At 49.7% G+C, this 22,019-nt stretch overlaps 1 protein-coding gene and 1 long non-coding RNA gene across 2 annotated transcripts; both read right to left on the bottom strand.

Moving 5' to 3' along the window:
* Nucleotides 1-35: 35 nt before the first annotated feature.
* On the bottom strand, nt 36-8,878 carry LOC141954307 (uncharacterized). Its single transcript, XR_012632145.1, has 3 exons — nt 8,454-8,878; nt 2,185-2,288; nt 36-369 (listed from the first exon to the last, which is right to left on the bottom strand). It is a non-coding gene; the product is annotated as an uncharacterized LOC141954307 (long non-coding RNA).
* A 5,429-nt stretch (nt 8,879-14,307) lies between these two features.
* RBM15 (RNA binding motif protein 15) lies at nt 14,308-17,500 on the bottom strand. The gene has a single exon (XM_074893667.1). It carries the CDS (start codon nt 17,469-17,471, stop codon nt 14,592-14,594), a length of 2,880 nt encoding a protein of 959 aa, XP_074749768.1. The 5' UTR covers nt 17,472-17,500; the 3' UTR covers nt 14,308-14,591.
* Between the last annotated feature and the right edge of the window lie 4,519 nt (nt 17,501-22,019).

The raw sequence follows: 22,019 nt of genomic DNA, 5'->3' as shown, positions 1-22,019 counted from the left end.
TGTCTTTCTGTACCTCAGATTTAACCCCGCTGCGTTCAGCCCGACAGCTCGGTCTCAGAGCCGCAGAGCCGCCCCTCCAGCCTTCCTAGCCACCGCCAGAGCACAAAGCTGACTCACCTCTTGGGATGAGGCAGCCAAGGACCTCAAAAGTGCCAAAGCACAGCAGGAGATTTTAGCTTATTCTATTCAGATACGAATAATTAGCCCCAGGGAGCAAGGACAGAGATGGTACAGAGAGAGAAGGATTAAACTTCCATGAGGATACACAGAACAGCCGTTCCACAAAAAACTCTTTTTCTGCGAGAAGGATGCTGCCCCGTGGCCACTCGCTCTCCCAGGCACGGTGTTATTTGTCACAGCACAGAGGACCTGGAAGCAAAACCAATTCTAATTAAAAGCAGTACCACAATACAGCAAACTTAAAGATCATACCCATCTCTCTGACTCCTCTCCCCTTCTCCCCACCCTCCCAATCATCCAGTGACTCCCTGGGCTTCAGCAAACCCATGAAGGCACCTCCCAGAGCCAGGCAGCACTGTTGAGTCTATATTCAACCAGCATCCTATAGATTTAATTTGGATGGGCAAGATGTAAGACAGCTGCTTTGACTTTCTTTCTGGTAGTGAGGTTGCAATTTTTTGCATTATCATCAGATATTTGAAATTATTACGTGTATCTGGGATATCATAAGGGTTTTACATGCAACCATCCCAACCACCGGCATTATCCTTCCCCCCCCCCCCCCCCTTTTTTTTTTAATATTAAACCAACAAGAGAGTTGTTTCCCCTATAGAAACACTCCTTTAAACTGTCAAACGGGTTATTTCAAGCACAGAGGTAAGTGGTCTATATTTAATAAAAAGCTACAGGACATTACAATGGTATTAAGGAGCTAAAACATCACCACAGGCAAGAAAGCTCCCTCGCAGATAATGGGGCAAATTCAGCAGTTACACAACTACACGACGCCAAAGAAACTCAGCGTGCTTAAATGCGGCAAATATTTAGCCTTGAATTTGCAGTAGATGGGAAATATCAGTGCTACTAAGTAGTTAATTTTTCATATGTTGATTCACAGCTTCTCCTAACCCTTGCAGGAATCTGCAGGCAACAAGCGCTTCAGAAATTGTCCTTTTACACCTTAACCACTGCCTCAAACACAGGACATGATTCAGGTGTACCAGTTAATATCCACCAGAGGATCTCCAGTGGGTTGTTTTCTGAGCAACCAGGGTTTAAGGATGACTATTTAAAAGCATTTAAGGCACTGGGAGTTTAAGAGGGGCAAGTGGGACCGTGTAATTTGGCTGAAGCCAGTCCTGCACTAAGCCTACAGCTGAGACCTTCCATAGCAGGGATGAAGCTTTCATTTGTAAATTTGAGTTTTCACCTCTTGAAACCTTACCCTTCGTCGCTCTCCTACTGAACAAATTAACGACTACCAGCAGCATTGCTTCGCTGCTGTAATAGAAACTATGGCTTCAGGTTTTCCAATCCAAAAGCTTAAAAAAAGCCCCCTTATTCTGCATCTCCCTAACACATACTTGAGCTCAGTAGTGCTTTTCGCTATTAACAGAGACCCAGCAACCAAAGCAACATGGGGACAAAGAAGAGACAACACACCACATCCTCACCACGCTGCTCTCGCTCTACGCAATTTATAGCGCCTATCCCCATGCTCTAATCTCTTCCTCTCCCCGTAAATAAAGCCACTCTGCTCAACACCGTCCTCCTTTCAACGTAAGCCCTGCTACATTTTCACCTCTTTTGCCACCAAGAAACAACTTGCAGTGGGATGCGGTGTCCACACCTCCCATCCCATCTGCTCCAACAAATGGGCTCCCTTTAAAAGCTCCAGGTTTTTAAGGAGGAGAGTCCTCCCCTGTCCTCTCCATCTGACAAATATATGCCACCAATTCCTTATCCTTATTTAGAAAAATGGGTCTCCCAAGTGCTTGTACCCTCTGTTTCCTTCTGCAAAGGAGCAAAGAGCTCAGTAGCTTCCATTTACCACAGCAACTTACCCCACAGATGGGCACCAACAGTCTTTATCGGCCTGAAAAATAATTCTGCACAGGCAAAGTACCTTTCTCTAGCCCTAATCACCTCTTATCTATGAAAAGAGGTTGAGGAAACCAGTCCACATAATGAGAAACTCTTCCCAGCTGCCCTGCACAGTCCTACCATCAGGCTGGGAGCTGGGAGAAGAGTCTTCAAGCCTTTGCAACCAAGCAGGCTCAGGATAACATCTGGTGGTCAGACACGCTGCTCTGCTCTCACACCTTTTGCTGAGAAGGCAAGCACAGAACAGATGTTTTAGTTCTCCTCGCAGCTCTAAAGACTAAAGCCATTTATTTACTTGCAAAATACACACAACACATGCATTAAGAGAAACAAACAGCAATGACGATGGGAACATCTGCCCGGAGGAAGATTTTTCCATCCCATTGAAGTCATCTTGCAAATAACTTCATAAAGCCAGTTTTGCATAGTAAAGAGCATCACATGTTGTTTGGATAAATGCAAGAGCAGGGTTTGCTGGGACACAAATGAGTTTAAGAGCTGTAATCTCTTAGGCTGACTAGCAAATCCCCGTCGTGCCTGCTCCCTTACTCAACCGCAGAATACAGGGTAGAGAAAACAAGCAGCAATGGCTTAATAATGATCTTCAGCGTGAAAAATGCTTTGCTTAAATGCAGTGCCCTCCCAGTCCTGGGAAAGCAGCGGCCCCACAGCAGAGGATGGGATTCCCTCGTGCTTTCCAGCCCACGTGTAGCCCTCAAGCATCAACTCTGCACTTTGTATTGGAAAGAAATTGCTAACAACCTCCTAGAGATCTTTCCAAGAAAATAATTTAACTTGCAGTGAATAAAATAACCCTTGTAAAACTAATGACAACCTCGGCACTCTGTCTTGAGTCACTTGGTGTAACATTTCCTGTCCCAAATTCATCTTTTGCATGTGTGATGCCTGGGGTAACGTGCTATGGGAAGCTGCACGCAACTTGTATCGTGATGAGAAACCTGATTTGGAAGCATTTTAACAAAGATTCATTGGTTTAAAAACCTTCTAAAACTCATGCCAGGAAGATGGTGCAGAGAAAGCAAACGCTAAAGGTCTCTCCAAAAGATCCTGTGACATGCAGGCTACCAGAGCTCGCTGGCAAAGCATCCGGGTGACAAAAGGCTTTTTACAAGAAGCCCAAGAAAACAGCCTCCAATTTTCACTGTATCCCAACAGAAACCTGTCACAACACCCCATGTGACTTTGGAAAAAAAAAAAAAAAACAAAACCGAAACAACTTCATTTAGATAAAAAGTTTTCTGAGTACTGATGGACAGGGGACTGTTACTCTGAATCCTGATTAATTTTAGCACCTCGAGATTAAGAAAACAAGAAGAAAACATGGAATTGGTTTCTCCAACAAGACATTGCAGCACACGTTGCTGCAGGTAAGGATTAGTTACTCCTGGGTTTGTTTAATCCAAACAACTTGGCTGCAAGGCTACCATCCTTCCCGGGAGTTAGAGGGAGGAAAAATGTTTTTCTGTCATTATTCAGTGATTTATTCCCAGGTATAATCCTGCAAGACAGCTCTGGGAGCTAGAGCTCTCACCAAAAGCAGAGCCAGCAGTAACACAAGAGCACTGGGACTTTGCTGCCACCTCAGCCCTCCCAGAAGAGCCCAGTCATCCTCCGTCACCCGTTGGGACCCGCTCCCAGCGCCCGTGCCAGGGACTGATTTACAGGGTGGGCACCTGCTGGATCTTAACACCTGCTTCCACTGATTTTACATAAGCCAGGATAAAAAGATGCTAAAACTCAGCTTGGGTCTATCAAACCTACGGAACTCAGCGCAATCGGAGATCACATCAAGCAGCACACTGCATAAGTCCTTAACTCACACTGGAATTATTTTATATTATTATTTTACATGGTCATCGTACACCTCTGAGGGCCCTTGCTATCAGCTGCAGGTTCCCCTTCCTTGACTTGTATTTGTGAAAACCTGCTCTGGGTCACTGAAAGTCAGGATAGAGATTTTACAGCACAGATTTAGCCATTCCTCAGTACACAAAATAAACCTCTCTCCCTGCCTCACGCTTTCCATGGTCAGCTTCTCCTGTCAAAAAAAAAAAAAAATCTAGTAACAACCAAAGCTGGGACTTTCCTACCACTCCTCTCAGATGACGACAACAGATAAACCTAGGCATTAAATACAGAGAAAGTTGATCCTGACATTTATCACATAATAAACTATGATCTTTATTTTGCAATAAAATCCCCTCCAAGGGCTGGGCTGGAATCATTTCAGTCGTTTCTCCGACATGCACGAGCTCTGCGTGAGCTCAGAGAGCCGACCAGGAATCACGCAGCCACTCGGAGGCCTGAGACCAGGTGAGGGGCAAGAAGTTTTGGGTTTAACCCATCACCTGGGATCTTACGTTGACCCTTTCTTGGCACCTTGGCTGCTTTACGCACAAAACCAGCAAGACTTCTCGCCTACGGCAATACTGCGAGAAACACCAGTTTTGCAGGACACTCATTAACCACGGGGGTGCGGGGGGGGGGGGGGAATCTACATTAATTCAAATTTTAAAAGAGAACAAGAAGCTTTTTCACGGCTGCGGCAGGCACAGGGTTGGGTTTTGGGCAGAGGTACACAACACACCCCAAATGAGGTGCTCCAGCTACCAACCCTCCTGAGGTTTCTGCTTTTACCTTAAGCCTCAGGAAGAAAACACAAAGCGATTTAAAATAGCTGGGTAAGGATATGACAACACGGCCTTCCAGCAACAGGAAACAAGGCTGTTCTTCCTTCACCCGCTTGTTTGGCAGATACTGTGTGCGGTTTCGACTGTTTACTTGCCCTTACACACGCTGATAACAGGAACGCTTGACTTTTTTTTTTTTTTTTTGGTGCTTGTTTCCCCTCTCTGCCTGGAACACATCCCGCAGCTGGGTCTCTCAGATCAGCTGCGTTTGCAATGCAGAACATTATTAGGCTGAAATTCAGCAAAGCCTGAATTAAAAAGTTTCACTTCCAAGGAGATGAAAGCCTCCACAGGAGGTGGGGAGTTGTTGTGCTTGGGTTTGGGTTTGGTTTTTTTTTAATTAAAAAAGCACCTTTAAAGGTAGCATAACAATTTTCATTGAGGTTGATGGGAATTTGTCAGCTACCCTAATGAAAAAACATTAAACCAGATGTTAATCCAGAAGTTTTAGCTTTAGCCAAGAGATCCTCATGGAAAAGCTTTCAAGCCTGCAGTAACAGCAAAGGAGATGGAAGCTCTTGCTCATGGCCACAGACAATTTCAGAAGTAATTCACGGGTCAAAGTCTCTATTTCCAAAGCGATACAGACTTTGCCTCTAAGTCACCACTGAGCTTTGCAAAACTTTCCCCTTACAGATATTTCTCACGTGGGCAAGATAGGGCAAGGATTGCACCCTGGCTCGGGAGAGGTGACTAACATAATGCCAATAAATTGATCTCCAACCCCTCCAGCCTTCAGTCAAGAAGGGAAAGGAGCTATGGCCACACTGGCCGAGGGAAGGGTGGTCACAGGGCTGGGCTATCCAGGACCGGGCTCTCCCAGCCTCAACCTGCTGCTGGGACGCAAGTCTGCATGCAATGAGGAAAAGCAAAGGCATTTGTTAACAGGTATCTGACAGCCAGGAATAAGTCTATGCCAGTATGCTTTAGTGCAAGAGGAGAAAGCTGTGCTGGCAGATGTGAAACATGAAGTCTTGTGTTCATCCACCCAAGAGCAGCAGCGTGAGGAACAGCATGAGGAACAATGACGTCCCCTTTCCTCGCCATGCCCTCCCCGCAAGCCTCAACGACAGCAGCTCGGGTGGTTCAAGAGTTCATCCTGCACCAAACCTCCGCCCAGGCTGGCAACGGCGCTGGGTTCAGAGCTGAAGCACCCAAGGCTGGTCTGCCGACGCGGCAGGCAATGACCAAGGGCAATCCCTTGGCCAAGTGGGATGCAAACACCACCATGGTCCTCAGGACAACTCCCCTCGAATGACAACAGGAGCTTAACAACCACCCTCGTGAGACCTCGCTGGCTTCCCTCAACTTGAAATCCTTCTACACCCTACAAGTGTCCTCAAGGCATACCTAGAATGTCTAATTTTACAGGCTTGAAACGCAGCACTTGCATATGAAAGGAGATACAGACTGAAGGATCTAAGTGTTCACTTGCTACAAGCGGCAGAAATCACAGGGAAAACTGCCAGTTTGGGGCAGGACGCAGGATTAAGTTGTACGCGTTGCTAAAAGTCAGCCTGACCTATCACTGGATCTGGGGACAGGAAATACTGAAGACAGCTAAAAATCTACAGACCAATCTTCAGCTCCAATTGCAGAACTAAGTGTGAAGGTCAAGGCAGGGGGATAAGTAGATGAAATATCCGTTACGCACAATTAACCTACGGCTCATCCACTCATCTGTGGAAGCCAACCACAGGCACACACAACCCATCCTGATCCTGGGACAACAAACATGAGCTCAAACCCAAAAGCATGGGCACGGGAGCTGGGCTGGGAGGTGGCAACTTGTTAACCCACAGCAACCCAGCATGTCTGCCAGCATTCACACCTTGATTTTTCAACCACATTTAATTACTACATCCCTGGAGCGGGATTCAAAGGACTGACAAAACAGACCTTTGTGCCGCCACGTACACATTCTCTGCTCCTGCTAGAAGCATCTCTACTCCATCGACACATGAACAAACAGGACGAACACTAGCAGGCTCTTGTTAATCAGCCCCGAGTAACCCATCACACCAAGTGCAGCTGACCGAGTCCTTCAGCAGCTTACTCTGCCTTAAAGAGTTTACTTCACCCAGTTCTCAAGCCAGCTATAATTAAACTCAGGCGCGCAGCTACTAGACAATAACTGAAGGAAACACAATAGGAATCACAAAACCATCAGCCCAAGAGACTTTCCACTCCTCTCCATGGCCTTTCTGCAGACACCTTGCCCGATCGGCTTGCACCAGAAACCAGGACACACAGCGAGAGTGTATCCTCAAAGAGCATTTGCCATTTCATAGTAAACTAGCAGCACAAGGCAAACATAAGCTTGTTATTAGCAAAGAGCAGAATCTGGGCCATCTGATGGTTTAAACTTACATATTAATTCATCTGCGGCTGGTAAAAGCACAATTCTAAAAAAACGTGTGAATTCAAGTAAGTGGTTCCCTGTCTAATCCACTTGCATCACTTTCTACTGCAGCGCAGTTAATTAAATGGTTCTCTTTATAAATCCACTTTCCCCAGAAGTCTCATTAGCCAAATTAATATGATGCATATAGAGCACTTAACCCTTCCAAGAGAATAGTTTTAACAAAAGCCTGGCTTTACCTGGCAGCTGAAGCATCCCTTTAACCAATTCAGAAGGCAGAGGGACAGACCCAGCACACGAAAAACAACTCGCTATTACAAAGCAACCATAGGAGAATCATCCCACACCACATCCCACGATACCTCCAAGTCTCTGGAATAAATATGTAATGTAAAGGAGAGAAGGAACAACCTCTTTGTTAAATACACAGTGAAATCTGAGTCAGAGAGGCAGACCTCTTCTGGAACAGCCACCAACGGCCCCGTTTGCCATAACACAAGTCAAAGCATACCCAAAAAGTGGGAGAGCGCCCAAGCTGGGAAACACACGCCCGGTTACCCGAGCGGCTAGCCAGCTTGTCAAAACCACCTCCTTTATTTGCGTTACACTCAGGGATCACTCAGCTCCTGCTGGCATCAACCACCCAAAGAGGTTGAAACATGCTTCCCGTTATTACTGACAGCCCCAAACCTTTTGTACAACACTTCAAATTACACCAGATTCAGAAGTCATATCTCAACAGAACATGAAATACATTGCAAAAAATATTGATTTTCACTACAAACACCAACTTTGAGAAGAAAAGGCATCCCACGAGCCTCCCCTCCCCTCATTACCAGCAATATCTACAATTGCCCCCATTTACAATCAACAGCTTAATTTAAATGCTTACACCAGCATCCCGTAAACGCATAGATATCTCTGCCTAATCATCGGCTTGGCTTTCCATATCAACATATACAAATCATAAATACTATTCTGAGTTAAAGCAGTGTTAATTCAAGCAGTTCATGAAGTCAAAATAACAGCTCTAGCTTGCCAAGCGGGAAACTCGTTGTTTTACCCGCGCGGCATCTTCCCCCAGGTAGGCAGAGAAACTTCATGTTCATTAACGGGAGCCCCCAAAGCAAACACAGAAGCTACATCGAAGAGTTTCCTCCTTTGTTCCCATCCCCAGAGCGGATGGGAGCAGCACGTCGACCGAAGCAAACACGTTAGTAAAAGTTAGTAGACTGGAGAATCAAGAAAAAAAAGGCGAACAACAAAACCATCTTCTTTTACATTACAATTCAGTTCAACCTCTTAAACCCCCTTACCTGTTTTAGGGATTTACACAGCTCTTTGCCCCAGGAACAGACACCTTGCAGAGCACAACCATGGCATCCTTTGGTTGAAAGGCACCTGCAGCCTAGCAATGATCCTGCATGGCTGCAGGAGAGCACTAGGTTCGTTATCCACAGGAGGTTAAAGTATGTCAAGGCAATCAGGGCAAGCTGGCATTTCAAGGTGTCTTCATCTGCATGTCACATTAATTCTAACAGACCGGCAAGCATAACACGAGAGGTTTCTGAAGCCAACGATGCAGCAGTGTTAGCTTCCTCTTGATGTCTGCGGTTGTCAAATGTGCCCCGAAGTCTCCTGCAGCAAACATGGAGTTGTACTCCTGCACTGGAACAGCCTTCCACAGCTCAGGAGCCCCCAATACAGGAGAACGCAGCAACTACAGCACACAACATTTTCAGGCCGCCTCCATTTTTTCCTCTCACCATCTGTACTACACAGTGAGGCGACTGCAAGCAAACATGCAGTCGTACCTGGGACGCGATCAGGGTGCATGCACATCCGAGGCGTGTGGAACCATTTGCTTCAAAACCGGTCAAAATAAGGCACTGAGACACCAACGCAAAGGTTTTAAATTACCGACTCTAGCTCTCAGGAACTCTTCATCCATTCAGCACTAAACCCATCACTGCATAACTGCTGAAAAGCCCCTGGAGATGGAGGAGCGCCTCACGTATGTCAGGAAAGGCTTTATTAACAGCATTTAAACACCTTTAAGGGCTCATTTCTCTTTTTCTTTTGGCAATTTGGTGCAAAGGTTTACGTGCAAGATTCAAAGCAATTTCAAACTTTTTCTTCAAAATTAAAAAAAAAAATAATCAAAACTAAAGCCAAACGAGTTGGGTGAACAAAATAAATCAGAAACTTAAAATTCAGGAACTCCAGCTCTTCAAACCAGCGAAGCCCCAGACTTGTACACCGTTCTGAGACGCAGGGTGGTGCTTCCCTGCTTCTTGCATGCCAGCATCAGCACCGCTTCCTCGTCAAGGTGAGGAGTAAAGCAGCAAGTGACCCCCTTTTTCACTGCAAACAAAGGGGGTGCCACAGCAAGACAATCAACTAGATTTCTTCAGATTTGGTACAACAGGCTGGTCAACGCGAAAGTGTCGGTTCTCCCTGCTTCTTGCTCAAGACCCACAACTATCAGATCAAACATTGAGCAGCAGCAGCAAGTAACCCCTCCGCTGCAAACAAAGGGGTCAAACGTTTGTCGTCAATTCACTTCCAGGCAGAAAAACCATTTTCCTCAAAAGAAACAATTTATTTAGAATGAAACAAAATCAGCTCAACTGTGAGCGCATGTTTGAGTGACAGCTACTTTTAAGCTGTGTGAGCCATAAAAAGGGTATTCCTTTACTTTTCCAGCAATCTTGTGTACACAGCACAAAGCAAAGAGGTCATTTTTTTTTTCCACTTAAAACACGGGCATTGGCATCACAATAGCAGATACACAACTTTTTTTTTTTTTTTAAAGCTGCCATTTTAGTAAAATGCACAAATACTAAACAGATAAGCTTTCTTCCATCAAGAGGCCCATGTAAATTCCACATAAGCCACAGCTTCTCTTCCCAAAGGTCCATTAGAGCTTGGTATCCCACGCGGTTGTCTTCTGCAGTCCACCAGCTTTGCTTGCAGGAGGAAAGAAAATGTTATTTCAATACAAATGTATACAACAGATTTTTTTTTTTCCCCTCCCTATATTATACAGATGAACATATAGAGCTACAAGGCCTTTCTGAATATTCTACCTGGACTTCAAAAAGCACCAATATCACCCACGGGCACGAAACCTTGAAATGAAGTCACCTTCTATGTATAGATGCATAACAAGTAGTGCAGGGCTTCTTTTTGGACCAAGGTTAAACTAGGCTTACAGTACTGTATTCAGCTTTCAGTAACAGTTAATGGGACACATCAAAATAATTAACCATGAGAAAAACCAATCGAATTATTGATAATTTGGTTGACTTTCCTCAAGTAATATTTCCTGAAGGCAACTTATCAACAAAAGTATGAAATGTAGTGTTACATGTTTCTCTTTTGTTCTCACTTTGCTGCGTAATTCTAACAGCAGACAACTCCAATATTAAAGAAAAGGTCAAATCAAAGACACAGCTAATATAATTTATAATTGTTTCTATTCAAGTAATATTTCTCATTCATCATTTTCACACAATCAAAACTGCATGAAGTTGAATATTCAATTAACCATTCTCTGAACCATACGGTCTGCTTTAAGCCTAACACAAAAAAATCATCTCATCATTCAGTTTACGAATCATTGGAATATCTGTCCTTCAGTGCTATCTGCAGAAAGTAATAAAGGGGGAGACAAAGGGGAAAGAAACCCAAAAGCTCTATAGTCACAAGGCAATAATTTCTTCCACTCTCGTTTCTGTTCAACAGGCATTCAGCAGACTCCCCAGGAGCACTGCCCGCAACACTGTTTTTCGTAAAGCCAGGAACTACAATTTTCCAGGCCATTTTTCCCTGAGTCCTCAGAGTTTTTGAACCTGTCTTCACAATTTTGATTCACTCTTCCTCGCCATTAACACTTAAGGCCTTTCACCTCAGTTACCATCAACCAGATGGTTCCCCAAGCAATGCAAGCAATCTAAAACTTTCTTCTCCGCCCTCCACAGGGGCTGAGCAAGTTGTCACCGAAACATTTCAATCCTTTAACATCCTTGTGGGAAAAAAAAAGAAAAAACGTAACGCCCGTCTCTCTCTACCATGCTTACAAGGATGTGTTGGTATTTGTAACCAGGAGCCTGAAACCTCTGGAGTTGAGGGTAACCTCAGTGTTCGCACCAGTGAACAGCAGACCGTACCCTAGACGGGAGCAAACAAAGCCACTGGCCGGCAGCCAAGGAAGTTGCACAAAGTTTCCAATTAAAAAAAAAAAAACCTAAAATGTTACAACAAAAGTATGAGTCATTTGAGGTTCTTTCCCCAAAGCATAAAGCACAACCATGAAATGATTCAGGAAAAGGACATCCTTTCACCGTGCTAATTCAACAAACTAATGAAATACAGGAGTAGGAGCTGCACACAACGTTAGAAGAAATACGGAGCTCTCGCTCCAGCAACAGAATGCCAAACACAACGAGAGCCCTCAAGTCTGCTACATCTGTTTTGCTCTATACAGAAGTGGTATTACACACGGACTTCGACTCATGTTCAGCCCTGGCCAAGACAACTTTTAGTGGACAGTTACTCCAATGGTGCACACTTCAGAGCCTAAGAGAACAGCACAGCCAACCAAGCTGTACCAGCCTTGATGGCAGCACGTGAACTTAAGTGCTGGCAAAAAAAATGTTGCCAGTCAGCTATGTTTTGACATTAAGAACCCGCAAAGGGTGTTAAAATCCTTGCTTACACAACAGAGCAGCAACCACAAATAAACCAGATTTAAAGAAGCAGGTACTCCATTAAATAAGGAACCAGAAAACCTGGAGTCAAATGCAGCCTCGCCTGTTCCTTGTTACCCTCCAGCGCAGCACAATTTTGACTCCTACAAGCCTGTGGCAGGTATCACCACTGCTATTTTACAAGGGAAAAGGGAATTGCACCTAGAATGCTCTTTCCAAAAGGGTTTCCACGCTGAATTTGCTTTGACAAGCCATGTTGACCCCAAGTTTCATGGGTTTTAACAGGTGCCTACTGCATATCAGCATAACAAACACTGTTCTCAGCAAGTTTAAGTGTTGAACACAAACAATGTTAGTGCTTCTCTTTTTTTTTTTTTTTGGTTTTGAGCAGATTTGAATTCCCAGCGGTTCAAGTTTCTTTCCTTTAAAACTCCGCACTTGCAAGTGACTCATGTCAGGTGCAATGAGAAAATTCACTCTAGATGCAAGCAGCACTTCAAGTCAGTTAGCAGCAGTGTTGGTTACCTGCTGACACACAACAGACACCTGCTAGAATTAAAACAGACATTCTTTGCAATAAGTGGTAAATATGCTGGATCATCTAAAACATAGTTATTTGCGTTATCGGTGTCATTCCGAAAAATTCTCATTGTTAATAGTAAGATGAACAGCTGAATTCTGCCATCTATTACATTCACGTTGAAGGACAACAACCCAGAAGTCCTGGATTGTACCCTCAAACATTTAAGAGCATTAAATGAGGCTTGTACGTTTCCATTTAGAAAGAAAAGTAGCTACAGAACCAAAATCCATTTTCAAGATATGCTGCCACATTCAAGCTCTCAGTTCACCACGATGCCTGGGATACTACGTCTGTTCATACCAGTCGGATAAAGGAAATCAAAGCCCACTTTGATTTTGATTAAAACAAAGCACTCTCTGACGAGTGGGTCCATAAAGTGGTATTACAGAAATTCGTATTTTTGTGACAGTGAATCTCACGCAACCACAGTCACACTTCAGAACTGTTGCGCCCATAAAATACATTCAAGACATTTCCTCCTTCATCTACTATTCTGCATTTTGAACTTGATTTTTGCGTCACGCAAGCTGAAATAGAAATCAATTTGTCCCACTATCAGTTGCCCAAGGATTACATCGGAGGACTGACCGAGTGAAGCAGCATCGCTTTTACATTGCCCAAGTCTCTGAAAACATGGCTAAGTGCAAGACTACATTCTGGGTTTAAGTGCAAGATTACAATTTTGGGGCCTGTAAATAGAGACAGTCAGATTTACACTTCAGTTTAGAAGCTAGCTGCAACATCCTTTCGGTTGTTAAACAAAACAACAGGGATTTAGATCCCTTCTTTCCTCCTAAATGCCTGTATTAGCAAGGTGGCCAAGACAGCTGGAGAAAAGTGCCCAATGAGTGGGGAAAAAAACACGAGAGAAAATGAACTAAGTTCTTTGCAAAAAAGCAAACTGTGTCCTCCTAGAATCACAGGAACAAGAGCTCATACCTCAGCATCTCGGAGTACTTTTACTACTTCTCCAAGATGCTAAAAACACTTTACTCCAGATGCCTATAAAATGATAAACCTCATGTAATGCCCACTGTACTGTACCTGAAAAGTCCCTAGCAGACAGCAGTTCCTTGCTATTAACAAAGAGGTAAAATGTTAATGAGAACTTTTATGTAATTAAATTATCACAGAATTAAAACCATCTCTGGAGAGAAGCACACTTGCTCAGAGTTTGCACTGTGGAACCAGACCCCACTGTACCTGCAACTCTTTGAAAAAAGGCAGTAAAAACAAAAAACCACAATATAACTGAAGTTATTCTTAAAGCACCTCCTTGTTTCTTGCATACCAGAGTAAGCACAAGACATTCATGGTTTGTAACAAAGTCCTCAGCTATTATACCAAACATTGTCACTGCTACAAACCCAAAGTGCATATATGGGATACAACAGAACTCAGAGAAATAGGAGAAATACACCTGTTAAAAAAAGCATACTTTCAGTGCATGCATTTTGAGGGGCTGGATGAAATTATCAGACACCCAATAAAGGAATTAAATGTTCTGCAGTGTACCCGAGAGCAGGTGCTGGTCACCTGAAAGACATCAACCTTGAGCCATGCAACTCAAAGGGAAACCGTTCAGGCTCCTGAGGAAAGGGACCAGGCGTGCCAAAGGGCCGCTGGCCTGAGGCCATCACAGAATTTCAAGGACTCAAAAAATGAGCTGACACCAGTCCGCTAGTAGGTATGTGGTTTTCCATTTAAACTACTGAGTGCTTTAAATCTGGTCTTTTCGGTTTGTAACTCTATCGAGGATGAGCTATTAAACTTGCTTTAAAATACATGAAATGAAAAAAGGACACGAATCGAAATTAAGAAGACGGGAGTTTGCTCTTCCCTCCCCCCCCCCCCCCAGTTTTTTTTCTCTTTTTTTTTTTTTTTCGTAAATCAAAGCAGGCCTAGCCTCCCTGCTATTCCCACTGATGGGGAAATCTCAAAATATCCTATTCACACTAACGGCTAACCAACCTTTCTGGCTTCTAACTTTATAGAAAAATGTAGTAACAGAAAAACGGGCAGGGAAAGTCACCTACAAACAAAGATCTAATTTAAAATAATAACAGGGCTGGCTAAGGCTGTATCCCATAGCACCTGGCACACGCTGGAGGGGCTGTGTGGAGGAGTAGGCAGGGGTGGGTACAGAGGACACGAGGGCCTTAGGACGCCCCACGGACAATGATCATGACCAGATAGTCGTCCTCTGATTTGGCCAGCGCCTTGGCCGTGGAGTCCAGGAACTGCTGGGAGAAATCACAGGGTGGAAAGGCGTGCAGGACCCCGCTGTTCTCCTTGTCTTTGTTACCCCCCACAGGGAGGCTGATCACCCCAGCAGCCTGCTTTTGCTTTAGATAGGACACCAGATTCCTGAGTGGCCTCTGGGTGGAGGTGGTGGCGGCCTCGCTAGCTCCGGCTGCGGAGCGGTTGTCTGATGCGCCAGGCACAGCCAAAAGGATGGCGTAGCCGTTGGGACCCGCCACTTTGATGCGACGATTGACCTCATCTAGCTTGGGCTGGTCCAGACGAAGACGTTGGGTGATCTTGAGCTGAGCTACTTTCCCACCAGTCGCTCCCTCCACGAGGAGACTGCTGGCAACACCGAGGTCCCCCTGAAGCAGATGCATATTGGACGGGAAGTTGCTGTTCTTCAGCAGAAGCATCCCCTGCCAAGCCAAGCACAGCTTGGGGGCTCCCCCGGCCTGTGACGCTCCATCCTGCTGCTGTTTCTGAGGAGGAGGTTTGAGGCGGGAGCCTCCGCCGCCTCCTTCCACAGCGCGCTCATCCTTTTTGGCTGGACTTTTGCACTCCTGCGCAGCGGCTGCCGCGGAAGCGCGATGTTTCCGCTCCCGTTCGGCGGAATTCTTGCGGTCGCGTTTTTCGTTCTGACCCCGCTCCAGGCTGCCCCGGCGCGATTCCCGTACAGGCGAGGGCCGCTCCAACAGGAGCAAGCGGGAGGATGAGCGCTCGGGGTCACTGCTGTAACGCTCCCTCCCTCCAAGGAGCTCGGGGCTGCGGTCCGGTGGAGAGGTTGTGGCTAAACAGTGACGCTTACGGGAGGAAGAAGAGCGCTCGCTGTCTGGAGAGCGGTCCAAGTGCCGGCCTCCGTCCTCCGCCAGTCTCCGTTTCCTAGGCTGATCCCTACTACTACTGCCCAATTCCCTCTCCCCTCGGTCCCGCTCCAAGGACCAGCCGTCCCGGCGGCGCTCGAGGCTTTCCAGTGGGTCATAGGCAGCTGCCCGATTACTCCTGTCCCGAACAGGGGGTGGGGGGGGCACCCACTCTGTCTCAGGATAAAGGTCTCTGTCGCGGTCTCTATAAAGTAACGGTGGCGTCCTGTCCCGGGCCCCCCGAAGAGGATCAGGTGGGGCTCCCCGGTGAGCCCCAAAAGCAGCCGCCTCCGCCACGAGCTCATAATGAGCAGGGGGTGGCAAGGGCAGAGGCTGCAGGTAGGGCTGCTGGTACCGATGCTCAGTGTCAGCAAAGTCTACGCGGAGCCGGCGATCGGGCCCACCCAAGGGAAAACCACGCATGTGGGTGCATGCTGCCTGCGCCGCGTCCAAGCTCTCATACTGGATATAGGCCCACGAATCACCTTTGCGGTAATCGATAGTGCGAATGGTGCCAAACCGATCAAACTCCCTGGCCAGGGCAGCGAGGGGCACCCAGGGCCCAAGGCCACCCACCCAGAGCCTGGTAGTTGGAGTGGCTTTACCATACCCAATCTTGATGGGGTTGCGCAGAAGCACCTTTCCTGACATGGCCAACTTGGCCCGGTGCGCCATGTCCAGATTTTCAAATTTAAGAAAACCATACGTGCTGGTCTGCCCGCGCCCCGGCCTTTTGATGTCCACCTCAGTAATGACCCCAAAACGGTCAAAAGCTCGGCGTAGATCTGACTCGCTCACGGTGATGTCCAGGTTGCCCAGGAACAACGTGCGGTTGGCCCTCTGGTCATCCTCCGGGCTGATCTCCTCCTCACCGGCAGCTCCAGCACCCCCTCCTCCTCCACGAAAGCCCCCGGCAGCTGCCACACCAGCCACCCGCTCCAGCCCGTAGGCCGGCCGCACTCGCGCTTCGTAGAAACCCCCGTAGTCCCTCTCCCTCTCCAACTCCCTGGGCAGAGGGGGCGGAGGCGGCAAGCGGCCCAGGGCGAGCTGCTGCAGCCGGTAGTCTCGATAACCCAGGGCCCCGCCGCTCCCGGCGGGTGACAAGGCCCGTTGCGTCGCCCCAGCCGGAGGGTGCCGCACAGCCGCTGCCGCCGCGGCCGCCACCCCGACGGCTGCCGTGCCGTAGGGAGACTCCTTGTCCAGCAGCGCCGGGGAACGGCTGCTGCGTCGCCGGCTGCTCCCTCCGCCGCCTCCGACGTAGACGGCCTCGATTTTCAGCGGGCGGTCGTAGAGCACGAGGCGGCCGCGGGCGTGCTTGGCGGCGCGGGCGTCCTCGGGCCGGCGGAAGTTGACAAAGGCCACGCGCTCGTCGGCGGCGCCGGTACCGGGCGGGAGGCGGCTGATTTTGACGCTCACGTCGCCGAAGCGCTTGAACTCGTGGAAGAGCCCGTCCTCCACCGCCTCGTCGCTCAGCGCCGAGCCCAGCTCGCTGATCTTCAGCGTCTTGTACTCCCCGCCGCCGCCCGACTCGGAGGAGGAGGAGGACGGGGCCGCTGCCGGCGCCCGGGACTCACCCCCGCCGCCGCGGCTGCTGCTGCTCCGCGACGCCTCCGCGGTTTTGCCGCTGCCGCCGCCGTAGCCGTGCCGGCTGCCCCCGCCGCCCGCCGCCGCCGCCCCGGCCTCGTACTCGCGGCTGCCGGCGCGGCCGGCCTTCTCCGGGTGGGGGCCGCGCCGGCTGCTCCCGCTGTTGCTCTCGGTGGAGGCCGCCGCTGCCGCCGCTTTCCCGCCGCTGCCGTTGGAGCCGCCGGAGCCGCTCGGCTTCTTGCTGCTCCGCTCGCCCCGCGCCGACGAGGAGGACGACGCCGAGTCCTCGCCGCCCCCGCCGCCCCGCGAACGCTTGGCTTTGGCCGGCGAGCGCTCCTTGCCCTTCATGGCGGCGGGCGGCGGGGCCCCCACCCGCCCCCGGCCCTGCTCCCGCCGGCGGCCTCACCGACTGACTGACCGCCGCGCTCACGCACCCGCCGCCATCTTGGAAGCCGCGGCGGCAGCGAGCCCCGCCCCCTCAGCGCCCATTGGGCGCTCGGCGCCGGCCCGACGCCCTCGTTGGCCGCCGAGCGAGGCGCCCCCACCCCCTCGCCCCCGCCGGGCGGAAGGCCCGCCCACTCCCCCTCTTTGCCGTTTTCAATTGGCTTAGCAGGCTGTCCTTCCACCGGCCGGCCTCGAGCGCCAGCGAGGAGGGGGCGGGAAGAGCCTCCCCTCGCCACACTCCTCCCCGCCTCGCTCGGTCATTGGACGGTTAGAAAGGGCGCGGCCTTCTGATTGGGGGCATCCCTGTCAATCGTAGCAGTTCAACGCTGGGAGGACTTCCCCTGCTCATTGACCATTGGGCCGAACGTACCTCCTTCTTCTGATTGGCTCTCTTACCTGCCAGTTATAATGGTCCTGCTGCGGCCCCGCCCTGCCCTTTCCCATTGGCCCGCTCGCTTAGACGCGGGTTCCCATCGTCCCTCTCAAATTCTCGCGAGCCGCTCTTTCCCCGCCCCCTTTCCTCATTGGTCAGGGGTAACCTTCCCTGCGCTGCTCTGATTGGCTGAAGTCTACGCCGCTCCCGAAGAAGCGCGGGCCGCTACCCAAGCTCCACTCTTCGTTTATCATTGGGCGAGAAAAATCTCCCCAGGCATCTGATTGAGTGCAGTCAGGTAGCTTGCAGATAGGCTACAGTGGCGATCAATCACGCTTTCTCTGACTCTGATTGGTCGCAAAGGGGAAGAGGGCGGTTCCCCGGCGGAGTTCGCCGTGCGGCCGCGGCTGAGGGCTCAGAGCGCGCCGGGCTGCGGCGGGGAGGGGGCGTGGGCGGGTGCGTGGTCTGCGCCCGTCTCCTCAGCCCGCAGGGACGCGCGAACGGCCGGGGGATAAGCGCCAGCGGGGCGGGCTGGGGCTCAACTTCACCGGAGGGGGAAAGGAGAGAGCGTTCGAGCAGGGAGCGAAAGCTCGGCCTGCAGTCAGTGCCTGTTCCGCCCTGTGCCTGGTGCCCTGTCCATGTCCACCCCGGGAAATACACACCAGAGCCCCGCAGGCCTCTGGGCCGCCAGCACCGGGCTCAGCCCCGGGGCCCGGCCCTCCCCTCCTGGGTGCTGGAGCCTGAGGAGGAGCGGCAGGGAGCAGGGGACTGACCGCAGGTCACGGTCACACCTCGCCCTGTTACTGCCTCGCTCGAGGCAATCAAACCCCGGGCAGTATTCCCTGTATAAAGCTTCATAGAAAACGTTAGTTACGCTGATACATTTTCACTTTTGCCAGTGTTACCTTTTGGGAGCTGAAGGTTGAGGTGGTTAGGAAAGAGCTTTATTTTGGGCCTTCCTCTGAGGTTTGGAGCTGCAGCGACCTCCAGAACAGGGAAACCCAGTCCTCATCGAACAGAAGCAGCTCTAATCTGTGTATCTTGTGAGGATCCCACTCCCCCGAGCGCTGCCACATGGGCCCCTGTCCTACTTTGCTCCTCTTTCCTCCCTACTCTGCCTGTGCGTAGTGTAGAAGGGAAAAAAAAAAAAAGGTTCAAAGGGTGAGAAAGCTGCTGTCCCTGATGGAAGTGCTGCCCCTGCATCCTACTATCCCATAAATCACCCTCCCCAAACCGTAATTTCACACCCTCAGGGTTATGCTGGAGAATTATCCCTTCGTTCTTCTTGGCTGCCATGAAAACATTGAAATCCAGCAGTACCTGAGGAGAAAAAAAAAAAACAAAAACCTGCAACCACACTGCAGTAGGAAGAACTTCCTCTAACCCAGCGATGCTACGGCCCCCCTGAGCCATGTTTTATAATCACAGCCTAAGTGGTTTGAAAATAAGGAGAGCAGAAAGCACAATGTTCCCTCGCTGGGCCTCTGAGTGAAATGTCCTCGCATCTCTGTGTCACCCCATGGAAATAGGATCGCTCCCCAGAAACGTCTTAATCCAACCGAGGGAGAATTGAATCAGATTTTTTAATAGCGGTCCATTAGACCGCGTTTCTCCCTGTCATATCATCTTCTGACAGAGATGGTACACAGAGGCTCCTGAAATTGTGGGTGGGTTTTCAGTGGTGGGTAAATAGCTGATGTCTAAATATAGACCTAGGAGTGATAGAAATTGTGGTTGAAATATATGTTGAGCTTCTGAAAATGAGATCCTCCTATGCAACAACACTGAGTTAACCCAACAGGCGTATCGGAGACAGACCTGCAATGATATGGGAGCTTGGCTCATGTGGATATAATTATCATAAAGTATATGGAAGACAGATACAATTAGGTGGATGTAGATCATCCAGATGAAGTGATACAAAGGTATGTGCGGGAGGGGCGGCATCACCGGCGCAGAGGAGCCTCGGCTGAGCGAGACATGGAGTCTGTCAGACAGGCTTATCGCAACCGCTGCTCTTGTCCAGGTCGAGCCGCTTTCCTGGGGAGACACAACTAAAGGATAAAGCTCAGGCGTTATTGTTTCCCCCTAGAAAAAAATGCTGTTTTGTCAAGGTGTTACCATTTTACAGAAATTCCTTGCTTCCAAGGCCAGGGTTGCTAGAAAGGTTTCTGGAGGCTGGGAGGGAAATGACCGAGGAAGGAGGCCCAGCCCACGGCATGCTTTGGGGACCAGAATATCCCAGTTTACAATTTAAAAAAAACCATCATTTCAGTCTGGATCAGATGTACCCACATCCCATGCAGAACCCCTCCCTGCCAGCTCCCCTCCTGCCTGTCCCATGGTGTCTGTCAGAGCATCGCAGAGGAGCTGAGGAATCACTCCTCAGCTGGGTAAGATGAAACTGTGGGGAAAAACCTATTCTACCATATTTCAGCTTCATCTTTGAGGTTACATCTGGTAAAACCTGGCACAGCTCCACTGGCTTGAGAGAAAATGCATCACTTTAAACAGCTAGTGATAGAGACTTCTATCTGCCAAGGTCCTAACCGCTTCCTCGTGGTGCCTCGGGTTGGGAGAGAAAGACAGAAATTGAAATTCCTCAGCTGATGAGTCACAGCGTAAAAGACACCTTGGGGGAGCGCTGGGCCACATCACCACAGGGACAGGCCCTCCTGACAGACATTTAATCTGATTTCAGTCCTCCTGACCCGCTCCTTCCAAGGGGGAACTCTTCTCCTCCTGGATTTTTCCATCTCTGCGTCAGCCACCATCGACGTGGATCTCTGCAGTGCCTAGTTCAGCAGCACTGGTGCGTTTTGGAGCTGGTTTTGGCACCAGGAAAAGGCAACGCAGCACCTGAAACCAGCCCCGGAGCAGAGCACGCTGTGTCAGGCCATGAGAAACGACCCGGCGTAAGCAGGAATCTCCCCCCAGGCCCAGGCTAGATAAAGAGCGCTCTGTCTGTGCTTATATATGTGTATGAATAATTAAGGTGCCAGATGGCCCTTGAGCCCCTGGCCTAGATAGAAATGTCTAATTACATTTGGTGTCCATGGGAGTTGGGCATCCAGGTCCCTCTGCGGAGCTGGGCTCATCCCAGACAATATTTGGGTGTTGCAGAACCATAGAAACTTGCCGTTTTCCTGCAAAACCCATTCTCTAGGACTTTAACTGCGCCTCTTCCTTTCAAAACCTGGCTGGAGATGACTGCAGAGGAACAGGTCAGCCTGATGGAGGAGGAGAAGCGAAGAAGGCTCCCTGGCAGGATCCCAAAGCCCCCGCTCTGAGCCCCGCTGATCGACACAGGCAGAAGACTTGCGAGCATCTCGGCTGGGGAGGCGTTTGCTTGTTTGCAGTTTTGCATTCAGACGAGCTGCCTTTCTTCCTGGAGATGCGCTTGGATCCCAGCTGGCCATTAGAGACGTCGAAATACATTAGCTTCACTTAGGCGAGGCCACAAGAGCCCTCCTGGGAGCGGAGCTGCCAGCCCAGAAGTGAGCTGTCGTGGACTCTGACCCGGAGAGGAGGTGAAAGCTTCCCTCGAACCGTCGCTGCAATCCTTGCGACGATCTCCACAGCGACCCAGACCTCGCCTTCGCCAGCAGAAAAAAAAAAAAAAAAACCAAAACAAACAAACCAAACTGGAGAACATCCACCCTGTGGGATGCCGGTGAGGTTTGGCAGCAAACCACAAGGCAGCTCCCAGCACCTCGAGGAAAGCCGGGAGAGAGCGGATTTCTTCCTGCAACCGGGAAAACGGTGTCCGGTGCTCGCCGGCGGCCTGGAGATGGGCTGTGGTTCGAGACTCCTCAACCTGCCCTGGGCCTCTCCTCAGGTTAAGCGCAGCCTAAAGCCAGGCTCCTCAACCTGCCCTGGTTCAGCTCTGCTCAGCACCGTCCCTGCGGGTTTGGGACAGCTTTTGCAAGCAGGGGTGGTCCCTGCGCCCCATCCTGCCCGTCAACCTCCTCGGAACATCCTCACAACGAGCAGCCCCAGACACCCCGGTGCTCCCCAGCCTCCTGCCCCCCGGGGACCCCCCCAGCCCCGGGGTTCTGTCCCCTCCTGCCCGGCGGGCA

This window comes from Strix uralensis, chromosome 24 (assembly GCF_047716275.1).
Source record: "Strix uralensis isolate ZFMK-TIS-50842 chromosome 24, bStrUra1, whole genome shotgun sequence".
In the NCBI taxonomy this organism is placed as follows: Eukaryota; Metazoa; Chordata; class Aves; order Strigiformes; family Strigidae; genus Strix; species Strix uralensis.
Note: the sequence above shows the minus strand (reverse complement) of the source record. Positions and strands in the feature narration are given on the sequence as shown.

Bases quoted from the DNA above. Each gene is read 5' to 3' on its own strand.
- RBM15 (XM_074893667.1), bottom strand. From the start codon at position 17,471: ATGAAGGGCAAGGAGCGCTCGCCGGCCAAAGCCAAGCGTTCGCGGGGC.